Here is a 27,931-nt window from a genome sequence, read left to right as displayed (position 1 = left end):
TACTTTCACGTTTTGTGTCAACAAGTTAGGTGGTGAGTAATTATTGTGGTTTCTTTTTGATAAATAAAATTCACAAATTGTCAGCAAGGGGGATACATCGTCTATATCATAGATAAAGGAATATTTCTAAATATGAACAGTGATGCTCACAGTTGAAATTTTAGTATTTAAGAAAGGAAATTTACGAGTGAATAAGTATAGTTAAGAAGTGATACTAAGACTTAAATTGTTTTTCGGATGATCCTGTTTCCTTCAAATTTTTAAGAATCTCTCTCAGATTATTATATAAGGAAGAAAATACTACTAGAAGTATTATTAAGGTTGCAGAGCACATGAAAATCATATAAACTTCAAATTTTATCAGAATCCAGAGGTGAATGCTTGCTATTTCTCTTAAAGGTAGTTAAAACAGTCTAAAATGGAATCCATTGATATCCTATGAATTAGATATAATTAGCAACTTCTTTGAAATCTGCTGAATTACAGTCATTGTTAGGATTTTCCTTCATGTGGAACTATCCTACAAGTTATTGATGACAGCGGCAGAACACGCTGAAATTATGTATATATTTCACCAGACTGTATACACAAAGTAATATTATATTCAATATATATTCTATAGCATTCATTAGTAGATAAGTATCTCTAACTACCTTGAAATTTCTTAACTAATTATACCAGTAGGTACACTACCTAAGATCGGAAAACTACAGGGACAAAAAACTGACTCAATGCACATACGTTGTCTAACATGAACTTCTTCTTTTCCTCTGCTTCTCTTTCTTCAGCTGTCTTTCGACTTTTCCTGAGATCCTGAGAAGTAACACATGGGAAAAGTCCAGGAAGCGACATCCATTCGTCTCTGGTTGCTTTCGATTCTTCCTTTGACTTTTCCTTCTCTTCAGTTTTAACTTCTGGTCGCTTGGGAGAGGATACAGGTACCTCCTTTTCTACCCACTCGTTCTGTTCATCACTTTCCTATGGGAACAATTATATCAGATTGAGTTTATTCCAGTAATTTAGAATTTACCATCATCCTTTAACAAAAATATTAATTTACAATAAATTTTGCAAATAACTTCATGTTTGTTCTAAACCAATCATTTCCAGCTGGATGCTCTGTGATGGCACCGTTTTCTCCTCCGATTCTCAGCAAACCACACCGAGATAACAAGGAGCAGACAGGAAGTCTGGTGTTAATAAACGCCAGTGGCGACGGGCAAACAAGAACATCGAGTCGCAGTCGCTGATTTGGATCTATGAACTTGTGGATCCATGACTAATCGTACACTGTCAACACTTGTACTATTCCATTCCCCTACACCGTCACTTCCCGTCATATGCTCCACTTGTTCTCTCTCTCTCTTTCTCTCCCCCGGGTCGTAAAACCTTGTCTACATCATACATCGGATAGCTGGAAATGACTGCTCTAAGCAAATAAATATAGTCATTTTCATTCAGAGAAGATATTTGTTAGTATATATTACCTTAAGAATTATTAAAACTAGTAAGTATTAAGAGTCTTCCATACATTCGATTAGCGAATAGTTTAAAAAATAACACAGATTCAGAAACTGATCAGATAGTACCTATTGAACGCTACTCAAATGAATAACTTTTTTCATGCCTTTTATTACAGGCCAAAAATCTGACTGTGCAGATTATGCCCACACCAATCTCGGACACTCAAATTTCTGCACAATTTAAAAGGTTTCGGAGACAAAAACTAATAAATACTCGGTCACAAAAATAATAGATCGAACATCGTACATTTTTTCTTTTATATACACTACCGGCCAAAAGTATTGCATCACCACCGATATCAGTAGAAAACGAAATGAATGCACATAATTATAAACACAAATAGAACAATTTTATATTTGCAAAACAAAACAACAAAGGGTAACACAAAACCAAAACAAAAGAGTCAGAATGTGAAACGAAATCATTCAAATTTGTGATTTATCAAAATATCCACCAATAGCTCTTAATACAGCAGCACACAACCTAGGCATCCTCGCGAGTAATCTCCGTGATGTTTGGGCTTTAAGTCCATTCCAACACGTTTGTAAATGTACCCACAACTGTGTTTTATTAACTGGTCGACGTTTTCGAACGTTTCTGTCTAACTCATCCCACAATAACTCTATCAGATTTAAGTCTGGGCTTTCCGGTGGCCATCGCATGTTTATCAATTCTTTTCGTCTTTCTTTCTTTATTTTCTAAGTACGACTTACACAAATGAAATGTGTGTTTGGGATCATTGTTTTGTTGAAAAAAAATCCCTGACCGACAAGCCTTTTGCCACTGTCTCTCCATAATGTGATGATAATCTTTTTTCATTGTTCTCTCAATTGTCACTAAATCACCAACATTTTCACCCGCGATATAACCCATACCATGACAGACCCACCACCATGTTTGACACTTGGATTAATGCATTGTTCGAGCATGCGTTCTCCACGAAGTGGACGAACAAACATTCTGCGTTTAGTTCCAAAAATGTCGAATTTACTTTCGTCACTAAAGAGCACTTTATACTACTGTTGTACTGACCAATTCTTATATTCTTTAGCCCATTGCAATCGTTTACGTTTGTTTTGTTTACTCAAAAGTAAGTTTTTTGTTGTTGTTGCAATGCATCCCCTTGATGAACCTATTTTCGAAGTCGGAGTTTCAGTGTTTTAACAGATACGACTGTTTCTCGGGTAGCATTAAGTTTTTCTCGAATTTCTGGGCCAGTTAGTGTTCGTTGACGTTTGCTTGTGACCACAATAAACTGATCTTCCTTCTTTGACGTTATTCGTGGTCTTTCAGGTCATCGACGATTAACATTTGACAGAGTTTCGTTGAAACGTTGAATAGTGTGAACAACTGTAGATTGATGTATGTTCACTCTTCTAGCGATCTGTCACGTAGAAAACTTTAACGTGTACAATTCCACAATAACAGCACCTTGTTATTTACTAAGTTCACGAACTTGAGCCATACTGTTCATATGAGTCGGACAAACAATCACTTATTTAGTATATTTTAGCTGACAACTCTTGATGACCACTGGTCCCTGAAAGGCCAACAGAAAAGAAAACTAGGCACAATTGCAGCTGGTTTCGTACTTACAATGACATTTAATGTTGTATGTAAACAAATATTCATGTTAACAATTATACCAGCTAAAAGCATATTATCTTCCTACTTGTCAAGAACTTTTATTTTTGCTGTGAGAGTGAGGTCTCGCCACATTTTGAACTAATTTTTGATCGCGAGAAGTTATTTTACTGGTGACAAATCTAGAAACGTTTCAGAATGACTTAACGATAATTTATGTATAACATTCCAACATATTTTCATGAAAATCGGTACACCTTGTACGTATTTACAGCATTTCCGTGGGTGATGCAATACTTTTGGCCGGTAGTGTATATATATATATATATATATATATATATATATATATATATATATATATATATATATATATATATTAGGGTGGTCCAAAAACATATGAAAAAACTAAAGTTTTGAATTCACTAATGGGTCACTTGTTATTTTATTTCTACCAGTCACATGCATTCATGAGGAAAAAATCACCAATGTAGGACTATATTTAGAGGTCGCTCAATCTTGCACAATATTTAACCGCTTAACTTAAAACCACGAATATATTCGTGCAAGGGAAAAAGATCTGAATGGATTATAAATTGAAACGACGATTCCTTACGTTGCGCTCTATGCATCTGAATACATGGGTGTCCGCTAGGTGTGGGTAACGTTCATTTAGCTAGTTTTGGCTAGTATTTTGTGTTGGAGGCCATTACTTATTAACAAAGTGATGCTTTTTCTCTGTGAAATAATGGTATTTTTGCAAAAAAGAATACAATAATTCGCAATTGATTGAATGGAATATTTACTTATAATGTAAATTTCTGGTCTCGTGGCTACGTGCCTGATCATAACGAAAAATTTATGAATGCAGCATTTGCGGCGATGAAAAGGCATTTATGGTATCTGTCTGAATACCTAATTCCCCTTTCACTTTTTGATCCCCGCGTGTCAGATTCAACAAAGCAAGCGATAGCCAACAATATGGTAGTCAAACCTGAAAAGAAGAAAGATATGAGAAGAGCAGATGGGAACAATTTCACGACGGCAGCTTAGCTGGAATCCTATGCTACAAGGCGCTCCACCATATTCTTCAATGTACTTCTGAACGATGGTGAAGAACAGGCAAAATCTTTCCTTCAAAAAGATCCTTTGTCTTAGATAACAAATGAAGTATACCAAAAAATGAATACAAGTGTTGGAAACCTGGCTCTTGTAAATGATTGTGCTGAAAGAGCTGTTGCCCTTATTCAAGCTTACAACAGTTCTATAACGAAAGATGAGGCCCAGAAACAATATTTGGTTCGTGTTGTTGCTCTACACCGTAAGAAAATCAAAGACTTTAAGAAGGCTACACTAAAAAAATATTAAATTATGAACAAAAACATTTTTAGATGTGATTTAATAACGAACAGATGCAGTATGAAAGTGAATATGGAATATGATATAATTTTATTACGTTGTAACGAATATTACCTAGGTACATTAAAAACTATCAACTTTGAGCGAGTACTTAAACATATGGTAGAGCCTTAATATTTTGCAGTTTTGTTTGTTGATGTCATAGGAATAAAGGAAAGAATGACCGAGATTAAAATTCGTAAGTTGATTTTTTCGGACCACCCTAATATATATATATATATATTCATTCGTTCAAGTCACTTTTATAATAATCTCCTTTTAAACCCTTCCTTACGAAAAAAAAATAATAATGAAGAAATAAATAAATAAAGATAAAAAGTCTAAATGTTTGCCTTGGTTTTTCCAATAAGCCGATGAAGAATGGGTGTATTGGATGTTTGAAGAATCCTTCCTGAAACCTGAGTGTAGATTTTATCATCTTCTCTGTAGGAGTGCAAATCATGAAAATTATTGTTATTGTCTATTTCCTCTTCTTTGGTAATTTTAAAATTTGGATATATATTGAGTTCAATGCATGGAATAAAAAAAATTAATTATTTTTGTTTTGCAAATCAACACATTGACATCACAACGAAGAAAGATAAAAATGCGTTTCTCAAACTGATTTATCAATCCATTAGCCAATGATAGATGATGCACGATTTCCCATTTTGTTCTGTTTGCAATATTTATCCTGAAATTGAAACCGAAGCACATTTGAGAGAAGTCCATTTAATTTTAACCGTGTTTATTAATGATATGATCCATGTATATCAAAGATAACTATTTTCTATAGAATACTGTATTAAAAAAGAAGTGTGGAGTATTCCGTTAGAAGACAATTTGTATGTTGTTATTTAGCCCAGAAGTAATTCATACTACAAGTGCGTATTCTTTTATTAGTTTTTTTTTATTTTTTTATTTTCAATCAAAGTATTCCAACAAAATTACAAGTATATACTGTTCATAAGAATTGTATAATATGAGAATTCTCGTCATATTATAATAACGAAACGAGAAGAAAAAGATTTACTCTACTTGTCATAATTCAATCGAAATAACATACGATGTTTTTCAATATGTGAAACAATAAAACACCATGATACTGTCTTGTTCAATAGGCCGACTTATCCGAAATTTTTTTCAGTTTCACAGAACTGAACTCCAAAATCATTGTTCTTATTCGCACCCCGAAACCATATTTTCAGCCTGTTTTTCAAAAGTCAGATTCAAAATGAAACTATAGACAACTTATCAAAACAAGCAAGATGAAAATAATAATAATAATAATAATAATAATAATAATAATAATAATAATAATAATAATAATAATAATAATAATAATAATAATAAATAAATAAATAAATAAATAAATAAATAAACTGAAGGAAGAAAAAACTTAATGAATTGCCAAAACGAGGGAAAAGTATTTTTCAGAAACTATGAGATCTAGATAAACCGATTTACGGAATTATACGCAAACTGAAATAAACACTCATACCTTAGAATCATGGGGATCCTACATAACGATTTTTTGTAGTGAGTCAGTGCTGGAAATCCAACTTAAATTCGTTCCGAAGGTACGGTAAGATTCTAAAACAGCTTACACTAAATTACTTAGGAAGAATCAAAATGAAGATAACTTACCATATCGGCCTTCCACATCCTTTCCTTCATTTGCTGTGAACACGACCCATGCTTTGGACAACTACAAAATGATTTTTCAATAGCAAAATGACAGATCATTTTCATTTTGAAGTAATATACTACAATTTCCTGAATTATATTATCTAAATTTAATTTTTTGAGCTCGAGTGTTTCAAAATTATTTTTCTTCCGTTCAGGGCAACCCATAACGCTCAAAAGAAAAGTTTCTCGACCGATTGTTTGTTTTTTTCACTTTCTTATTTTGATCTGTGGTTTGATTTTGTACATAACATACAACACAATTCACAACTACACACAGGATATAATAAAATTAACATACAATTACAAATTACAAACCTACATTATTCTTCAACTTACAGAACTCGATGATGATGACGATGATTTCTTTTTCTTTTTGTGTTTCTTTTTCTTTTTCTTATCCTTCTTCTTTTTTTTATGAGATCCTTCTATTCGAGCTTCTACTGATGGTAGCATCCACTTGTCATCTCCTCGAAGTTTTGCCGCCTCTTCTCGTTTCTGTCTTCGTTCGAAGCTTTCCTTGGCCTACAGAAGACACAATTAATTACACTAAATTTCATGAATTTTCAGTGTTTTGGTATTAATAAAGCATGAGAAATTTTAGCTGGTAAAAATGTATTAAGTACCTTTCAGGCAAAGAAGATAAGTGTATTTTAACCATAAAGTCTAATATAGTCTTCACGTAAATGAACTTACAATGAATTGAAAAAAATAGAACTACTGACATATAGGTATAACTGTGATTTGACTCTCTTATGTCTATGTGTGCTCGTATTTTAGCATACACTTTTCTTTTTGTTATTCCTATGCCATTCCATGTACATACAACCATATTTTGCTTGATACACACAAGTTGTAATGAATTTGAAAAACAAAGTTTGTAGTCTGTGTAATGATTCTTAAAAGGGACTGGAGGCATTGTTTTAAGATTGCTTTATCCGTAAATCGTTGCGGATACTCGGTTACAAAATTAATAGATCCAACATTATATATATATATATATATATATATATAACATTTCTTGTATTTTTTCATTCGCCGAAGTCATTTTTATATCATCCTGCAAATTCTAAAATTACATTACAAGGGTTCGGTGGGATGTTAATGTATTTGGTGAGGTGTTTAGAAGTAGTGGAAACAATATTGATTTAGCAAGACAATATTGAAGTGGATACATCTCAATGAAGAAAAACAATGCTGTTCAGTTGATGTACATAAAACAGTGCTGCTGGAGTTATGGAGCAAGTTTCAGGTGGGAGTCTTAAGAAATATTGTATTTGTATATTCACAGAGACAAGAATCGTAAATGTAAGTAAAAGTATAAGAGATATTGCTGAATAAAGAAAATAATCGATTACTTGTGAAGTATGGTAACAGAATTAAGTTATATAGGAGAAACATTGGGTCTTTAAGTTAAACTTAACCAGGCAATCAAGGTGGTCTAATGGAGATTTAGGAAACACATGGCACTCAATCATTAGTGGTTCAACGTCACCAACATTACGAAAAGAAAATTAATACTCATCAAAAGCCTTCTTCATTTACTATCATGATTATAATTTCTCAACAACAAAATGTCAAAGCCCTTGCTGCACTGGAATACCGATTCTCGTAAGATTACCGAAGTCAAGTAGACCCGGGTATGGTCACAGAAAAGATGGGTGACTGTTCGTACTTATCAAATGGTGTTGGAATTGCGGTGTCCATCCAGCGTCATGAGGACGATTGGGGAGCTAACTGAAAGAAATAGTCAACTCAGATGTAGACAGCCTGCATTTACAGCAAGAGGAGTCGGTGTGCTTACTACACATCAGCCTAAAGGCCCTGGTCCCCAATGAGCCGTTAAGGAGTTAAAAAAAAGCAAGGTTTTACTAATTTCCAATTCTACCAAGATAGAGGATAAAACTTCAATTTGAATCAACAAAATCTCATTGTAAAACTAACTTGTTCTAGTCTGTCCATCCAAAGATAACCAGCAACGAAGCAACTTGGATATTTAAGTCACTATCCTAGATATTAGCCTCGTAGTCCTAAAAGAAGTCTTGATCATGAAAACCATTCAGATCGTTCTCGTTCCACATTAGTCCCATACTGAAGCACTAATTATCCTTTTCTGGTTATTCGTTATCTGATGCGGACATGAGGTTAACACAGAAAGAGGTTTAATTTCTTTCTTTCCCTATTATTTCAGAGTGACACATAGATCTCAGTCATAATGCTTCATACCGAAATTCTGATATAACATTTCTGGTTGTGTCAAACACGATACTCCAGTACTGAATTTTATTCTTGTGAAACTATCCCAAACTTGTTTTCTTTCTTGGTAAGTATACAGGTTGTGTAAGAGCAGATCTACAATTTACCATGGAATTTGAGCACATGCATTTTCACCGGAGATTAAATCCAATCTCCCTCACGAAAGATAAGAACTTTAATTATATAATAACAAAAATGCTTGAAAATATCACATATACACAAAAGTAACTATCTTTTTCTTGAGCTGTAATGTAGGTATCCACGTCACAGATGTTTACAAAGTTGTCTATATTCAACAGACCTTAAACAGAGTTCTAATAAGCATTGTTTCGATGCATGTTTTTCAAATTTTATATTCTCGTTAAAAGAGAGTCCTGCCAGAATTGCTCCACAGCATAGCAAAATAGAGCAATTATAGTACTCCTGGTAAACCGTATCATTTACTGTGATAACTAAAGTAATTATTTTTTTATAGTGATTTGGAACATGGTAGAACCACATATATTACTAAAAACACTTTAAAAAAATAGTTAGCTTAAAAATTAACTCCAGGCAAAGTGTTATGAAATTCTCGAGCGGTGGATGGAAGCAGTTTTATATTGCTTATATTAACTACTAAAATAATTATTAAAAAAAAAAAAAAAATGCTTGCCTTGTGTAAGTGTTATTCTAGACAACATGTTATACGAATTGAGCTATACAACTGAAATACACAGAACTTATAGGCCATGATCGTAATTACCCCATGACAGCCTAACATTAATATTTCACTGTATCAGAAAAGAAAAAAATACACAAGGAACCACCATACTATTGCTTACCTTTTCTAGTATCTTGTTTCTTTCTTCTCGGATTGCTTTTCTTTCAGCATCCTTCATCCACGCACTTTCGAAGTTGATATACGACATTCTTTACACTAATAGAGGCTTTGGACTAACTGTAAAAAAAATAAATATAAAACAATAATCTAGAGATTGTGTAGAAAATCTTAATTCTGAAATTTCCCAGCCTTTTCCGTGAAAAGAGAGGACCAATGTAAAATTTCAACTAAATTAACTTGAACTGTTAACATCAACTCAGGATGCGTCAAAATATTTATTAATGCTGGAACTTTCATTGGAAATTCCTATCGTCAGCGGTTTAGCTTAGTATTGTTTCTTACAATTCTATTAAAGAAGACGCAGTACACTTGTATATTCTTGACAAAATTATAAATGGATTCAACTGAATCCAACTTATCGAATAGATTATCGCATCAAGAGGACCACGGTTTAAGAAATCTCACATTGAATAGTTTCAAGTAGAATACACCTGTTATATTGAACTATAAGTGAGTAACATATCATTTGTGTATTTAATATAAAAGCTATTCACTGACGTAATGTTTTTTTACTATTTAATTTTACAAATGGAACCCATAAATGTAACTACACCAGCACTATGTGTTTACGCAAAAGAAAATAAAATAACATAAAATAAACAAATAAATAATAAGCCGCTGACGAAGATGGAAGTATCCGCTGAAACTTTCGACATTAATGAATATTTAGACCTATTCCAGAATTTAAGTTAATAATTACAATGTTTACTTCTTTAGTAATGAATTTAATTTATTCATTAAAATTATTCAATAATATAAAGACTCATTAAATATCATTTGGGAATGCTCAAGAAACATAACTGTTTGGAGTGAATCGGTATCTTGAACTGAAGTAGCTGTTAATGAAATAATTCGTAAAATAATATTACATGGAAGAGATGCTCCGAAAGAAACAAATCTAAGAATATTTCTAAAGTGAAAATATGATAGCTCTCACGCCAACCATTTTTCGAAAGCAAAATATACAACGGACATCCTAGATTAGAGAATATATACAAAGAGCCAAGAGTTTTTTTTATTCGTTTCCGATCCCCTAACCATTTAACACCCATAGATCATGTTACAAAGTCTCGCATATAAGGAAGACGGTATTTGAATAATTCTTCTTTAAGAAAATCTTAACAACGATACCGGTGATTTACGTTTCAGATGGTATACACTGGTTCATAGAGTTGTTCAATCGTCATTATATGTTCCGAATGAATGGACCTTGTGAAATTGGTTTTGTTCTGAAATGAAAAAAAGTACTAACCATCACAACATGGCAAACTAGTTAAACGAAACTTCATTATTAAGTTACCTCTTTTAATTTTCCTAATGGACACATTATGTAGTCCGTCAGTATATTTTTACCTTTTCTTTTTAACGCTTATTTACTTTTGTCTTGATGATGAGTACAGATAAGCGTTTGAAATATATTGTGATTTCTTGCTTTTGGCAAGCAATATACGTAAGAATTATCTTATTTTACTTTCATCTTTAACTGGCTTTGCTGCGCTTCAGTCTGCAAGGAAATAGTCTGTCCATCATAATTTCGTATCATAACTGCAACCCCAGAGAGCAAGAAAAAGTGTCAATTGATTCACTGTGTCCCCTTCTAAACGTGGTACAATGTAATATTTGCTGATAAATGCTATAGAAAATGAAATGAAATCTTGAGTTTTACGTCCCACGGTTATGCCGGTTAGGCTAAGGGAGACGGTGAAGATGAGAAATGAATGAAATGGTGGAATGAAGAAAGAAGGGGGAAACGGAAGACCCCCCTAGAAAACCCACGAGCACTGTGTTTGTCCACCACAAAGCCCACACGGCGCGAGCTGGGATCGAACCAGAGACAACAAGCACCGGAGGTGAACGCTCTACCACTGAGCCACCGTGCCCCCAATAAATGCTATAGAATACATGATTCAAATAAGAACAGTCTGACTTTGTATGAATTATTGTGATTCATTCGTATAACTGGGTGTTTTTTGAAATTTTCTTCAGTGATATCTAAAAATTGGGCACATTCCTAAGGTTACTCTCTTCCTGTGGAACTCTCCTGAGAAAAAAAAAAGTACATAATCTCACTTTTCAGAAGTTATAAAAGAATTCTTTTGCTTTTTGGGAAAACGTGTGCAGTACATTAATATCATAGGCCTACTTTAAACTTGCCAATTACATTTCTTGATTAAAGTCAAGCTAATGCCACAACCCTTGCTCTTACACTACTTCCTGATCATTGAAAGATTAAACGTTGCGTCATACAGGCTACAACACAATCGCCTAAAATGACTAAGTTTTGGCAGCATTTTTTGGGCTAGCGAAAACCCATCAACACCGAAAGTGGCTTAGTTTAAGCTGATTTTCGGCCCAGCGAAAAAACATAAACGTTTACACACGACCCTAACAGACGCGCCTGACCAGAATCGGGTGAATTCTTTCTGCAAACGGGGGAAAGAATCGTGTTTAGTTAAACATACGCGAAACAGCCTTCTGTGTTAATTCAAAACAGCTAACGAATTTGAAAAGTACACCTACATTGGTTTTACTACAGGTCCACAAGAAAATTGTGTTGTATTATCTGTAGGTGCAAAGTTTAATAATGCAATGTTTTGTCAATGTGAAATGCAAAAGCAAGTGTATGGAACATTTTACAAGTGTGATGTAATATTTTGCAGAGTGTACGTGTAGAAATGAATTGGTAAATACGTCTCACACTGGCAATATAAAAAATTGCACGTCTAGCTATGATATTTGGCCGTGTGTGGACGACACAATGTACTGAGAAAACAGACAAATTATAGAAAGGACCGCAATCGAACTAGTGTTTATACTGTCCGTGCGGTAACCATTATCCAGTCCTCTTCCTGACCAGACGCACACTTATACTGTTTAGATTGCTGCTCAATCTGACCACATGGACTTTCCAATGTCTATTAATCAACAGCAATGATAGTTAAATTAATTCATATGAGAAGTAGGTGATTCAGTCGACTTTACATGATATCAATTATAGGTGTGAATTGAAGAAAATTCAACTGGATCCAAAGTCTAAATCGGTGCGCTATCATGCCCGTTTCCAAATTAGGTACACACTGTCACTTTTGAGCTCCGTGCCCAAGCATTCAGGAGGCACAAACTGCTAATATATAAAATTACGGTTGGATTACATATGCATCATATGAGACATGATCGGAAACATCACAAAAATTAACCGATTTTCATTATTTATTTTATTTATTTTTAACACTCACCTTCATGTTCTGTGAGGAAAGATATTAACCAGTTGCAATATTTCAAGAAAAACTTGTTCCTTTTAACTATTAGGTTCTATGAGTTCAAAACTTATTCCTGTTCATCGGACATTGATTATTGTGTATTTTACATGTTTCTATATATTATTTACATATTGTTTCTTACGATCATGTAAAATATGCAACCTCGCTGTCCGATAAAGAGGAACGAGTTTTCCTTGAAATATTGCAAATATCTGCGTTTAGGGAACATGGAGGTTAGTGTTAAAAGATTCCGTAAGTACCTACAACCGATTTTTCTGTACGGTATTAATGAACACATATGACGCTTGGATTAGATAATCAGAAATGAGGGAATCAACATACTTTACTTAATCCTATATCCCCTGTACTAGAGAATTTGGTAATGACGAAGAGTAGGTTCGCCAATAGTTAGAAAATTTACAATCTGTTATATCACCAAGAAAGATTATTCCTAAGTAGTTAATTGGTGCAAAAAGATATACGTGTAAGCTCATAGTGAAGAAATCAGTCACCAAAAATGAATCCGCAATAAAGACACAATAGCGCAATGTGAACTAGTAACGTCTTCAACGTTGCACCACAACTTTTAGTGGTTATGCCCAGAACCTTCGGCGCATATTGTCCTAGCCCACGCTCAGCGCAACCTCTTACCAGTGATTAAAGATACAGATACCCTCGGAAAGCACCCTAGTGAAAGAAATAACAGATGATTCAGGCGGTTTGAATATAATTAAGCCGAGAAAATACTGTGTTTATTCCCAGAACACATAAGCGCTTCAAAAGTAATCCTGCACTAATGAAGGCAACGTAATTTATAAAATGCAATTGTTGAAAGTACTACGAGTCGATTTTGACAAAAAGGCACGGTATGAGTAATAAACCTATTTTCAATCTACACCGAGAATTCAATGAAAATATAGTCATAGATAAGTAAAAGGTGAGTCTGGACCAGAAGTGGTATCAAACCTGGCTTTTGGCTAATATTATCTAAATCTTGACCCTGTTGATGTTCAAATGAGCTAAGAATGTATACATGTTTCTACTGTTCCTATCCGGCAATAATTTACGAGTTAAGTTCTGCAGGAGAAATTTACTACAGAAATTAAAGCATCAGACAAACGGAAAAGATAAAGGTAATCACTGTACTGTAACAAATTACGGAGATAAACGAATTTTAATCTTAAACTATACGAAGGTGTGCACTGAGGCAATATTAGGTAAACTGATAATAGAACATAATGTGTCTGTCTTTCAAACCGACAGATTTAGTGACTCCTAGGATGTATGTTATGTAATAGGGAAGAGAAAGGTGCCGATTGATTCTTGCAACACTCGATAGTACCCCACAGTGTATTACTCCATCGGGGCCCGGTGATTCCATCTTAGGAGGGCACACGACTCGAATAATTGTTGCACTCACTTCCTTCTTATTATCCTCTAAAGATTTGCGCTGCGTGACATAACAATACTTCACTTCGCGTAAAAAAAAGTTCAACGAGGCCACCACAAGTAAGTGTTGAAAAAACAAAACTCTCACAATTTGTGTATAAATATAACGCCCTAATATACAGAGTGACACCCCTGCATTGATCAAGTATAACATTCTAGTTTATGGGTTTATTTGCTTCGGCTCTTCCGAACTTAAGATGTTAAGTAAAAACACACTAAGAACAAATAATAAAGAAACTAAATCTACCTGATGAATAACAATAAGAAATGATTTAAAATGCAATGAGCTGATCAGGACGGTACTGTATACCTACTTTCGGGCCACCTTGTATATCACAAAAACTACACTGGAAAAACAAACCAACTTGTGCTAGGTAGCTACTAAAACAGCGAATTCTATCTAGTACTGATTAAGAATAGTCCGTCACAAAAATAGTAATTTTACGGTTAAAATGAGTGAGTGCATATGAAAGAGGATTCTGTAAGATGTTAGATTCCACTGTCAGAGGAACTTTTCACAATGTAGGAAATCAGTATTTAATGTTTAGAACTGTAATGTTACAAGTGTTAAACAATTACAACGGCTAGAATAGGTTTAAAATAAATGAGTGCATATCAAAAAGGATTCTGTAACGTATTAATTTCCGCCGGTGAAGTATTTCTGCACAATGTACGAAACCTGCATTTTATGTTTACAAGTTTAAAACAATTAGAAGTGCTCTAACTCATGCGATATATATATATATTACCATATTTGATTACGCGCATAGTCTCCATCGCTCCCGGGCTTACTCATGCGGACGCACTCCTGCGCTAGCGTGCGGGACCCTCTGTTAGCCTTCTGCCCTAACTCAGACAGCATTCTCACTTTTAGTGGCCACCTTGCAAAAGGTGATCGTATTTTATGTATTGCTGTTCTTATGGCATACGTACGCTCGTGTACTTATACCCGTAACGGAAAACTTTTGTAATGTGAATCTGTATTTATGAATGCAACTCCAACGCTAACAATTTCGAAGGTATTATGAGTAAATATTATGTTAAAACACTTATAACGGCAAGTAATAGGAAAGCAGGTAATAGTGTAACACGTAATCACATCATTTCCAGGGCACATCAGTTTGCATGCACATTATCAATCTACACACAATTATCTGAACATGTGCAACGATAATAACAGTCGAGCACACCTTAGGGAATCATTTAAAGTGCGAAAAGTGGGTGATGGTCAGGTATAATTCATTACATTTTGCAAAATAACAGATTAAATCAATACTCTGTATGAAAAACTTACTTATAGGGAACAAAATGCCGCAGCTGGCAGAATTAAATAATACACCTGTATTTTATGTTCACAAGTATACAGTTACTAGTGCAAAATCATTCCCATAGATAAAATTAGTGAACGTATGTGAAAGATACTATTTCCTAGCGGTACAGTATTTCTGTAGAGCGTTACTAGTGTTAAATCATTGCGTGTTACAGCAACTTGTATCACGGCGAAAACCCACACGTTCTTCACTACTTTTGCTTACACGCGTATATATGCCGTCGCTGACGCTCCCGGTTCTTTGGACGCAACGTAGCGCAGGGCCTCCAGCTTCGCCCTACCATTACTCGCTTTATATAGTATTTGTGCAGTGGACACCAAGCACAGATTGGTTTGTGGTTTTCGCACTATAGCTTTTATGGTATATGTTATAGTGCCGTATTTATACGCAAATCGTGAAAAAATGGTAATTTTTGCTGGTGAAACCGTTGAAATTTATCTATGCTAAGTGAGATATCGTTACGTCGCCCAGTGCAAATTTTTTTGAATGACAGTAAGAAGAAAATTACTGAAATAATTATAATTATCCAGTAATTACTGCGAATGATATGCCTAAACTTGACCTGCGCGGAAAAGTGTAAAAATAATTTATTTGAATTTGATGAACTATTCTTTATCTGCACCTTCTATTTAAGTCAAGGCAGAACGAAGCCGGTGGATCAGTGTTATTTCCTTTGCTCTTCTCTTCATCCGTATGAATCTATACAATATTACTGCGCAAAAATTATGTTCGAACAGGTAAGTGTTGGAAACTACACACTACTAAGAAATTACTAAAACAACGAATTCTAACCTTCTCACTGCAATGGAGGATGCAGAATTGAAACTGCTATTAAAAATTCGTGAATGATACCATTTTTCCTTGTTGTGTGTTTCAGTGCTTCAGGGGCATTGCTCCCTATTAACGAAGCGCATAAGAAAGTACTTCATTTCTGCATACAAGAAATTCAGAGGGGGAACACTTACATTCATGAAATATAAATTTATTTCAGCATCACGTGTACTCTTACTGTCTTAGAAAATGTTTCCCAACAGAGGAGCTGCATTAATAGGTGCAGATTGTCTTCATTAGGGCTTTGTATGAATACAGTGTTTGGATATATGGCATGAGAAATACAGTGTATTAAGATCGAACCAACTTGTGCTACGCGACCACTAAAAGGCATAAATGCTAACTAATCGACTCACGGCAGAAACGTAGCAGTAAGGTGCTTCCGTAGGGATCACGACAGTGGGTATACACATAAATGAGGATAATGGTTAAACACTTCAAACAATACAAAACATATTCATTATGTGTCGCAAAGCATGCATTATCACTTTGCACACTGCCTTGACATAGCACTTCCCTCAATCAGGTCTTTGTTATCGAGTATTATGTGGTACAAAACACTCTCCAATTCGTACTTCTACCCTATTATACCTGTCATGTGTAACGTCCCGATATTCTTTTAATTACTTTTACAATCCTATTGCAAAATCAAATACACAACTTCTTCCGTGTACTAAAGACCTTCATTACCTTTTATTGTTACCGTCATGACCATTTCGTCTGATTCTTTTCATTTCGCCGTAAATTTTGCATTTCGGGGCCGACATCTGCGGCAGTTAACCCGAGATACTCCACAGATACACCATCGGTGTAAACTAATATCTACTACAGTCACCTTTTATATACAATCACTTATTTTAATCGGTACAGGTGTAATTTTGGGACACCATATTTCGGAAGATTTACAGGTAAAATTCAATACTTTGCGTGAATAGGCATGTTTATAAGGAACAATTTCTGCAGGCGACAGAATAGCTGTAATTTAGGTTTACAATTGTACGGTTACTATTGTAAAATCATTACAAGTGCTTTCTGACGGATAAAATAAGAGAGTGCATAAGGAAGATAATTCTATCTGATGCTATTATCCACCAACAGCATATTTGTGCACAGTGTACAGAAGTTGTTTTTATGATCCTAAGCGGAGCGTTACTGGTATGAAACCATGGCCATTGCTATTGAAACTCATGTCATTGCCAGCACCCACTTCTTTCCACTACCCCAGCTTGTGCGCACACCTACCATCGCTGACGCGCCAAAACTAAACGTATTCATTTTAAACAACATAAAATATTGGTAATGATTTTACACTTAGTAACTGTTCCTTTGCAAATATAAGATATGGCTTATTACAAGTTAATCCTTCGCATGCACAATTAGTTCCTTACAAACATATCTTTAAATGTAGAGTATTGGGATAAATTCTAATTGACTTCTTGTTCTCAACTTCATTACAATTTAGACAAAAACATGGTACTCTGTTATGGAGCTCGTATTTACCAAATGTTCCGTTTAGGGTGTCCAAAACTAACCTAACCTAATATAACGTTATATTATGTAATCAAACGAAAATCAAAAGAGAGAAGTGGAGAAATTGCAAATTTCGTGTGCTAGAAATTACTGGAACCCTTTAACGGGACATTGACCTAAAATATATATAACAGAAATTTCATAACATCGTTGGTATTTACCTTCATGGTTTGTCATCCCCCCCCCCCCCGCAATTACAATTTACCCAAGTATTGAATTTTACCTGCAAATATTGCAAAATGTGGTGTGTCGAAACTTGACCAGCGAGAACATACTTTACATTTAATTGTCTACTAGCAACTAAATTACAACTGGATGACTTTATAAGATGTCTAATCTCTGACAGGGTTGCCTGAAGTAAAATCTAGCCTGGAAACATACACTGCCACACATGATAAACGTATTCTCTAGCTCAATTTCGTGCGTATTAGGAACAGACTATATTACAATTAATCATATAATGAAACATATAGAGCAAAATTATTATCTTATAATTCAAATGTACACCAGAACCAAGTATAATAATATGATATTTACTAATAAACGTACGAAATTTTCTTAATTCAAAAATAATATACAGAAACGCAATCCGCTACGATATTGTTTGTTTTTCTTACATTCTCTCATGGTTTTGATCCTCCAGGCATGTGACTAATGAGCAACTCAATCGTGAAAGGAATCGATACATCTCTTTCTCTCTCCCTCTCTCTCTCAATGTTTTGATGCTCCAGGAACTCATCTCCTGAGCAATACAGACGGTAAAATGGGGATCTATACTTGTAGAGATGAATGGTCCAGGATGAATTCGGGAACAAGATAAGTAAACACAATCGAAACAATCACTTCATGTGGAACACTAACTATGTCGAAGATACTATATATTACAAGCTGCTATGAATAACAAGAGCACTGCACTGTTGATCACTTTGATCTATTGTCATAGTTGTTCACTATGTAATATTGTAGCAGATGATAAAGAACGAGGTGGTTTTTGTTAGCTAGTAAGAAAGACACTGTAACAGGGCTAGTGAAATAAACAGAATGAATGACTGTGTTGAGTATCGGACGGTAACCAGGCGTTAGAGAGCACTGAAAGGTCAGGTGGTCAATAGAACCTTCATTTTTCCACAATAACACAAACGTGAGTTGCGCTGCTGCTGTTTATATTGCTGGATGGGAGTCTGAGCTGTATGAAGACGAAGGCGAGAATATAAACAATGATGTTTTCTTGTCCAATTATGAGGGGCCTTCATTTTCTTGTGGTGGGAATCGGTTCTAGCTGCCAATAATAAATCCCTGGTCTTGATCGTTGTTGTTGTTGGTAGGTTCGCCATTCGGTTTGCCGTTTCTGGAGCAGCATCTCGGCGAAAGAAGATGCTGGAAGCCGGAGATCAATCGGTGTGCCATGTTGGGTTGCATATCTGCTCAGGATATTGCTCACTTCTTTCCCGGGGATGTCACAGTGAGATGGCGTATGAATTAACGTAACCACTTGATGATTGTTATGTAATATTCGAAGCTGTTGACGAATATTGATGTGCAACCATGTATTGGCAGATGTCCATGGGGTTCTACATATTCCTTGTAACGCACTAAGGCTATCATTACAAATGCCCACGATAGGTAGTTTTCGTTGTAGGGCGACTTTCAATGCCGTGCGAATTGCCCAGCTTTCTGCTAAATAGATTGATGTATTCGGTGGAAGTCTGTGAGTCTCTGCGTAATTAAGCGCTGGTATATAAATTCCTGCTCCAACTACAGATCCATGTTCGGTATGCTGTTTAGAAGCATCCGTGTAAATTAAAATGGTATTTGAGTGATGAGATTGAATGTGGTGGTTTTGGTCCTCGATGCAATTGATTGAGCCAGTTATGAATACTAACGAATGCTCGATAAATCCAAGGTGGCTGTTTATAATAAGGAAGTCGGGTATGGAGGTTGTTATTGTATAGGAATTGTAATTTCGGTAATCAAAGGGAGGAGGTGCAGCATGTGCGTTGAAGGAGGAATTTTTTAGCCACAAAATATGCTTTCACTGGGAAAGGAATTATTCCAGCTTCTAAAAGTGCTGAGGAAGGTGCCGTCTTTGGTTGTCGGAATATAATTCGCTTTGTTGTGGCTTGATGACGGATGTGATGTTCGCTGATCCGTTTGTGGAGTGGAGAGAGTAATATTCCGCCACAGTGAAGTTTTGCGTCCACATATTAAGTACTGACTTGTTGCAGGGGATATCTGTTCCCCACCCCTTCTGGCTGATGCAAGACAGCAACTTAAAATAAGGTTGGGTTTTAAGTGCTATTGTTTTGAGATGATGCTTCCAATTTAGTTTAGAACCGAGATGGAAACCAAGATATTGTAAAGTAGGTGTAACTGGTAAAGGAGTGTTATTTATCGTGAGATGGATTAGAGGTTGAAAACATTTTCGGGTGAAGAGAGTGCAAGAAGATTTCGCCCAGTTGACTGACATGCCGTTTCAGAGGTCCAGGAATGAAGTTCTAGGAGAGCGTCGTGCAAAATGCGTAGCTCGTCCACTATGTTACAAGTTCTAACATATAACAACATGTCATCATTTTATTGTTGAATACGAACCAGTTTTCTAAGTCGTTGATGGAGAGATAGTGTGTATATGTTAAATAGAGTTGGACAGAGACTAGAGCCTTGAGGATTACCCAAGGATGTTGAACGGTAAGAAGAATATTTGTTATGGTATTTGATGCAGATGCGACGCTGTACCAACCAATTATGAGTATAACGGAGAAAAGGTTTCGGAAGTTGGAGTTGTGCCATATGAGTGATGAGGCGATCGAGAATGATGGAGTCATATGTATGTTCCAGATCCAGTTTAACAGTTATCAAATACTGTCGATGTTGAAATGTGTTCCAGATATCGAGAAGAAGAGCAGCAACCGAGTCCAAAGATGACATGCCTTTTCGGTAACCAGTTAATGTGGGTGGGAAGATTAAAAAGTATTCCAAGTGCCAGTTCAATTTAGAGAGGATGATCTTCTCAAAAACTTTCACGACGCATGAAATAAGAGTAATCGGACCATAGCTCTGAGCCAACCCGATAGGTTTGTGTAGTTTAAGTATAGGGACTGCCACTAAGTCTTTCCATGAAGATGGAATGTGTCCTGTCCTCCATATCTGAGAGTAGATTTGAAGAAGTAGGGATCGACCATATGGAGATAGGTCGTACAAGTGTTGATATCTAATCTGATCTCTCCCAGGAGCTGTGGATCGCCGAGCAGTTAACACCAGATTCAGTTCTTGGATGGTGATATTCTTGTAGATTGGTAAAACACACTCCGGATCGAGAAGAGGTTGTATAGTTCTTCTGTCATTCAGTGGTTCTGGAAGTGTGAGAAGGCGATGAAATTCGTCAATCCAAGGCGGGAGACTTTCAGTGGGAACTGCTCGTGGAAGAGATCCTGTAATTTGATTCCGTATAAATGTTCAGATAGAAGACGAAGTAGCCTGTGGGTGGAACGTGGCACAAAATTGTTGCCAATGTTGTTTGCGACATTGCTGGATGCATCGTTTATACATTGCCTGGGACTGGCGATAGAGTACATATGTTTGTTGACTCTTCTCTGTAAAAAACGCCTCTTGCTTCTGTTTACTATCATTTAGTTGTTGGCAACGCCTGTTCCACCAAGGAAAATGGGAACGGGATGCTTGAAGTCGAGTCTGGCCAGGAATTTGAGAAGTAGATGTGGAGGCTTCTGAGGATGCTGTTTCTATAATATGTATGAAATTGATAGGAGTGACTTGTGCAGAAAAATACCGGAAAAGTTCGTCGGTCGCACTCTGGTATGTTGTACGATTGTATGATTGAGGAATGCGAAAAACGGTTGGGGCAGATGACGAGAGGTGAGTCTTGAGCGTTCTCGGAAAAGTAACTCCTTCAAGTGTAGTTATGATAGGAATGTGATCGCTGCCACCTGTATATACATAGACACTCCAACTATGGTTTGCATACAGAGCAGAACTGAGGATGGTGATGTCAGACGCACTGGGATAACCATTGAGGTTCGGGAGGCAAATAGCAGTCCCATCATTTGCAATGAGGTGAGTTGTATGGTCCATTGCAGGGAGAAAGTTCCGGGCAGCTACGTTGGTGTAACGATTGCCCCATTTTACACTTTTACAGTTCGGATCACCCCCAATAGCACAGGGACCTTGGATTGAAGTAACTAATTGTTGCCAGTAATTAGTTGTAGGAGGGCTGTCTGGTGGGGAGTAGATGTTGATAAAAGGAGTCCAGCACTCCGAGAACTTATATTTTTGTTGAGCCGGTTGGTGGAAGTGTTGAGATAACACGAGCCGGTAAAGAGGTGCGGATACCCAAGGCGATCCCACCGTAGCTGTCATCCCGAGGACGGTGATAAACTCGGTATCCAGGAATTCTTAAGTTGTCTTCAAGGCGAGTCCAGGTTTGTTGTAACAGTATGATAGCCGGAGTAAAGAAGCGGCATAGTTGCGATAAAAACACCTCCTTGCCACGAAATTGTTGGATATTCCATTGGAGTATTCTTAACTGCTGCAACTGAGTCATTCTTGTATATGTTCCAGAAAGCGAATAATAGTAGTATTAGCGCCTGTAAATCTAATGCGGTAAGTGGCTGGGAGTCGGACTGAAGTTTGGGAGTTAACTGATGCAATTCCTGTAGTAGTTCCTGTTTCTTGACATGACTAGTATCAAGTTCTTGATTCCAGACTGTCTTCGAAGAGCCGGTGTACAAGTTATATCCTCTGAACGTACGCGTCCGTCTAACCGGAGAGGATCCTGGAGAACCTATTAATGCACGTTCTTCTGAGGAAGAGTAATTAGTCGAGGTTGGAATAAACGATGGTTTCTGTGGAGCCGATTGGATAGAATCATGTCCGGTTGGGCGTCGTCGTTTTGGAGGAAGAACTTGGCGATGTTCATCATGGAGCTCTTGTTCTTTACGAGGGAGGTCGTTGGGGTTTGGGAGAATAGTGGTAAGAAAGGGTGTTCACTTTCGTGGAAGAGGAAGTAATTGGGTGGCGCTCTGGCGTGAGCGGCTGAGGTAGTGCAAGGAATGGGGAGTAGAAATTAGAGGTAGGTACAGCCTAGTAAGGGTTAGGAGATAAGCGCTGCAAAGGAGGCACTCGTTTTTGCGCTTCATTATAAGATAATTTTTCCAATACCATGAGTTGATTAATTCGCTCATGTCGTTTCCGGGCCGGGCAATTGCGTTCAGTGGCTGCGTGTGGTCCGTGACAATTGATGCAGCAAAGTAGCTTGATGCAAGTGTCAGTATCATGTAAATCTCCACATTTAGCGCATATTGATTGTTTGGAGCGACACCCAACTTTTCGATGTCCCAGACGGAAACAACCCCCCCCCCAGCACTGGCTGGGGGGATATACGTTGCTATTCGGAATTTCGCATAGTAGAGCGAGCATTCCTCTGACAAATTTTGAGAGGCAAAAGTACCACTGTGGTAGTGAGGATGAACTCATTATTTTGCCGGCGATGAATGCGGCGGATATGCGTTATTTCTGCTCTGCTTTTTATATCTGTTTTAAGTTCAGCATCCGTTATGTCAGTGTCCACCCCTGTGATCACGCCAACGGAATGAGTGGCGTATGTTGGTATGTATGCTTTCCATCCATTTTCTCGTAGAATCGGGTGAGTCAGAAAGTCATTAGCTTGCTCTCCGGTATAAAAAAGCACTTTAATAAGATTTCGTCCCGTAGGTTGAAAAGATTTTATTCCTGGAACCTTATCGTGAAATAGTAGTCTACCAAGATTTAAGGGGTGTTTGCGCCCAATATTTGGATTGGTATTAGAAGAAGGATCAGATGTCACGTGCACTACGAAATCAGGAAAGTGATGGTTTTGGAAAAGATTCACCGGTGGTATAATTTAAACGGTAACCTCTGACGCTATAGGGATTGCAGAATCAGCAAATGTATTGTCTGTGGGAGGGTACGTGACCATGGAATGTGCAGGAGGAGGGTCTTTTCCTGATTGTGCAGCCATGATTAACACTTCCCTATACCATATAAAGCGTAATATGAATTATATGAATCACTGTCACAAGTAGAACAGATTAAGGAAACACGTCAATTAATAACACTCAGCACTTCACTCGCGATTATGTAATCACTCAAGTACACAGTACCACGCGCGAAACCGAACTGTGAATCGATACATATAAAGAAGTATCTTCCTGGATGAAACCGGGAACGAAGTGAGAACGTACAATAGAACCAATCTCTTTAGGCGGAAAATGCAATATAACGGAGGCACTATATACCACATGCTTCTGGAATAAAAAGAGTACTCCACTGTTGTACACTTTGACCACATTACAAATTGTAGTTTTTAGTATATAATATTGTAATAGATAATAAAGAACGTGATAGTTCTTTTCATACACAGTCAAAGAAATTTCGTTTTTGTTATGTTTTTATACGCAGTCAAAAAAAGAACTTGAACAAGACCATTCGACAGTTAAAATTTTCGCGTTCAAAAGAATATTGTTCAAAATACTTAAACAAGAGTCTCGAATGAATTTGAAACAAGTTTTACAGGATTATAGAGGTATTGAATCGTGTTTTATATACTTGTTGATAGGTGGCAGTCAGAAACTAGTGACCGAAACTATGAAAATATGTGAAGCGAAACTGCGTACTGATTCATTTCAGACTTGTGCATGAATACCTATATTAACAGCGTTTCTTTCTTAACTTTCTGCGGGCATTTGGAATTTAATAGATTATATTAAACCATTTAGAAAACATGCTAGTTGATTTTGTAGCTCCACCATCAAATTTTTCACTAAATATTTTTACCCTTTTTACACCAAGTGTAGTTTAGGCTAGCTTTAAGAGAGTACAATGTTGCTTAGATATAAATCTGTTTTCTGAACGAAGTTTTTGAAAAATATTCTTCATATGGCGTACGGAGAACAGAATCACAATGAGTGTCTTTTGGTGTTATTTATGCTATCAAAAACTATTTTAAAGAAGAAACTGAAAACACTGGATATTAATCGAAGCAATGACAATATACTGCTTTCCCCCTAGCTACTTGATTTACCGCCCATATTTACAGCAGATTTTCTTCAGAAACCTAGCCGATCTTCGGGACTCGTTAAGAATATCCCGGCATAAAAGTGATAATTTTATGGTCAAAATGAATTTGTACATACGAGAGTATTATCTGGAATATTAATTTTCACTGTCAGAGCGTTTCTGCACAGTGCAAGAAACCAGTATTTTATGTTTACAAATTTAATGTTACTAGTGTCAAACCAATACGAGGTATAAATCCATATAGCACACGACGTCCCATTTTAATCCCAATTATTCCATATAGTTCCCGGGAATATAGAGACAATAAGCTATCCCATGAGCGTCCTGCATTGGACGTCTTAAAAGATTCCCACGGATGTCCCGGGTGGAAAAGGAGATCCCAAGAAAATCCCACGCCGGACATACATAGGACCACACATACGACTCTTACAGGAACAAAATTTTCACAGCATTATGGGGAAGCGTTACAATATGACATAATTAGGTGCGTTAAATAAGGTAACAAATATGACATTGTTTAAGATACATATGGACGTCTTTTATACGTCATCCTATTACTTGCAGTGATTTATTTGTGGATTTTGTAGAAAGGGGGAATATTTATGCAAGATTGTATTCCATATAACAGAACAACTTTTAAGTGGGGTTGGGACAAATTTATTTTTAAACCTACCTACTTTGAAATTATGGTAATAGTTTGACAGGAGACCCCAAGTTCATCATCTTTTAAAGTTTTTTAAAACCAATTTTATGGTAAATACGGATAGGTACGTTAGATAAGACTTGGTTAGGTAGATTAGATTGAATGCGTTAGTTACCGCACTACTTTTTGTCGTACTGCTGAGGACAAGTGTGGAGCATCCAGTAAAAGCCCTATAGTTGCATTGTGATCTCCACACCTTGTCATAACAAGTGTCACACTCCTACGCAAAACGGTTTTGCTATGACAAGTAATTCTTTAGTCTGTTCTAATTTAGTCCTTAAAGACCAAATTCCCCGCCCGAACAATAAATACAACAAAAGGTAAGAGTTTACTTTGGGCAGAACAGTGATAGGTGCACATATACTTGAGCCTAATTTTATTAAATAGAAGGGGAAAGACGCTACTAAATGTCATTGCTCATTATCATAAATAAGTTTTAGTACCATTTTGCTCTTGTACTTAATAAAATTAGATTCAGGGATATGTGCACCTATCAATGTTCTGCTGAAAGTAAACTTTTGGCCAACAAAACATACTGGCATTAAAATGAATCCAGAATCGTACGAAGAAAGGGTTAAGCTGAACCATGACTTACGGCATGTTATCTAACACTGTCTTTAGAAATTAACAATACTTTCACACCGTACCTCACTTTAGCAATACGTAGAATAGTGTAGCAATATGAGGTTGTTTTATATCGGATCCCGTCTTTTTCCAAGTTGGTTTGTTGGTAGTAGCATGATGTCATGATGTCCATTTTTTATCCAGCTGATGGCATACTTTTCTGCATTGAACGAGGTAATATCTGGTCCATTAACGTTTATGAAAATAATAAATTCGAGGGTTTTTACAGATAAATGGTTTCTAGTATCAGTATGCTAGAAGTTTAAGCTGGAAAAGCCTCTCTCACACTCTGCAGAAGAAACTGGAAGAACACTGACTTCCATGTTAAGATTTTGTAGATTTGGGCCAATATTAGGTTTCAGCTTATGCTCTAGAAATTCCTGCAGAATTTTGTCTGAATCATCAGAGGAAAATTTTAATTCTTTTATTTTAAATTTTATTATTTTTATTTTTTATTTTATTTTTGAAATTTGCACTACTTCTTTGTCGCCGTTTAACATTGTTGCAGACAATTCTTCTCGCCAATTGGATTGTGGCAAAACCTCGGCCCCACTGAACGTTTCGAGCGTATGTTATCTGCTAGACCAGTGGTGTCCAATTATAATGAGCCTAAGGGCCATAACCGTCTTTACTAGTAAAGTGCAGGGCCGCAGCTAATAATAATAATAATAATAATAATAATAATAATAATAATAATAATAATAATAATAATAATAATTATTATTATTATTATTATTATTATTATTATTATTAGTATTATTATTATTATTATTATTATTATTATTATTATTATTATTATTATTATTATTACACTACAAAAGAAAAATATTAAAAAGATATTTGAAATATTACCTATTCAATCTGTGACAAATGAGGATGACTAGCAGCGTTTACAAGGGCTGGGATATCTACATTCCTTCCTAATGTTGCGAGCCGCAGGAGGTGTAAAAGAGAATCTCCAAGGCAGTTTCTGAAACGATTTTTCACAATTTTCATGGTCGTAAATGCACTTTTACACAAATAAGTACTATCAAACATCGACACTCTTTTCCGAACAAACTCTCAGTTTTTAGGGAAAGCTGTTGCCGTGGATTCCCGCGCCCTATTTGTTGTACAGAAACGCTAAATGGATGCGTTATTTCGTTAGAATAGTGGACACGTTAAACGAATGAATAAATATAAATGAAAATATTATCAGTAATAAAAATTGTGAATCGTGAAAGCTTTGTGGGCCGCAGAAAATGGTTTGGCGGGCCGCCATTTGGACAGCGCTGTGATAGACCCTTGCAGTCTTATTTTCTGGTACTTTTCAAGAGAATTGTCTAAGAGTTTTGCCAGTGAGACTCCAAAAAACTGACCAGTTTCTTCAAACTAACGTAATGTTTCATGGACATGCCGCCTTTGTCTTTCAACGCTTCTAGAACATTTACAGTTTTTCAATTGAAGGGTAAGGGGAAAAAACAAGGAATGTTCATGTATGTGCTTTTTCGGGTGCTTTATCCTATCTGTTGGTGACTCTTGGTACTATTTGACTGCATATGCCATTCATACGTAGATGTAAAAATGTCCATAACCCTATTCTTCTTACGCGGTATTCAATATTAAATCGCAGTTTTCTCGAAAATGTAGTTTTGTGATATTCCTTCTTTTTTCCTCTTACCCTTCAATTGAAATATAGTCTAATATCCACTTCCTTATGTTCTTTTTAAGGTGCTTGTCAACGAAGAAACTACCAATTCACAACCGCAGTGACTGCTCACTGATAACTGAAAATGTTTATTATTATTATTATTATTATTATTATTATTAT

The 27,931-nt window shown here is 36.1% G+C and overlaps 1 protein-coding gene across 6 annotated transcripts in view; it reads right to left on the bottom strand.

Moving 5' to 3' along the window:
* LOC145695137 (CWF19-like protein 2) overlaps positions 1 to 18,607 on the bottom strand; it is a 90,471-nt gene extending 71,864 nt beyond the window's left edge. The window contains exons 1-4 of one of the 6 annotated variants that reach the window (XM_081772065.1): positions 18,276 to 18,607; positions 9,267 to 9,382; positions 6,529 to 6,714; positions 742 to 978 (exon numbers count right to left, since the gene is read on the bottom strand). In XM_081772065.1, the coding sequence (XP_081628191.1) occupies positions 742 to 978; positions 6,529 to 6,714; positions 9,267 to 9,353 (510 nt within the window). In that variant the 5' untranslated portion in view covers positions 9,354 to 9,382; positions 18,276 to 18,607. Of the gene's footprint in view, positions 1 to 741; positions 979 to 6,528; positions 6,715 to 9,266; positions 9,383 to 17,949; positions 17,974 to 18,001; positions 18,021 to 18,107; positions 18,127 to 18,263 lie in introns of those variants that run through there. The other 5 variants (XM_081772066.1, XM_081772069.1, XM_081772070.1 and 2 more) reach the window with 5 other exon arrangements.
* Between the last annotated feature and the right edge of the window lie 9,324 nt (positions 18,608 to 27,931).

This window comes from Thermobia domestica, chromosome 9 (assembly GCF_964235325.1).
Source record: "Thermobia domestica chromosome 9, izTheDome1.hap1.1, whole genome shotgun sequence".
Taxonomy (NCBI): domain Eukaryota; kingdom Metazoa; phylum Arthropoda; class Insecta; order Zygentoma; family Lepismatidae; genus Thermobia; species Thermobia domestica.
Note: the sequence above shows the minus strand (reverse complement) of the source record. Positions and strands in the feature narration are given on the sequence as shown.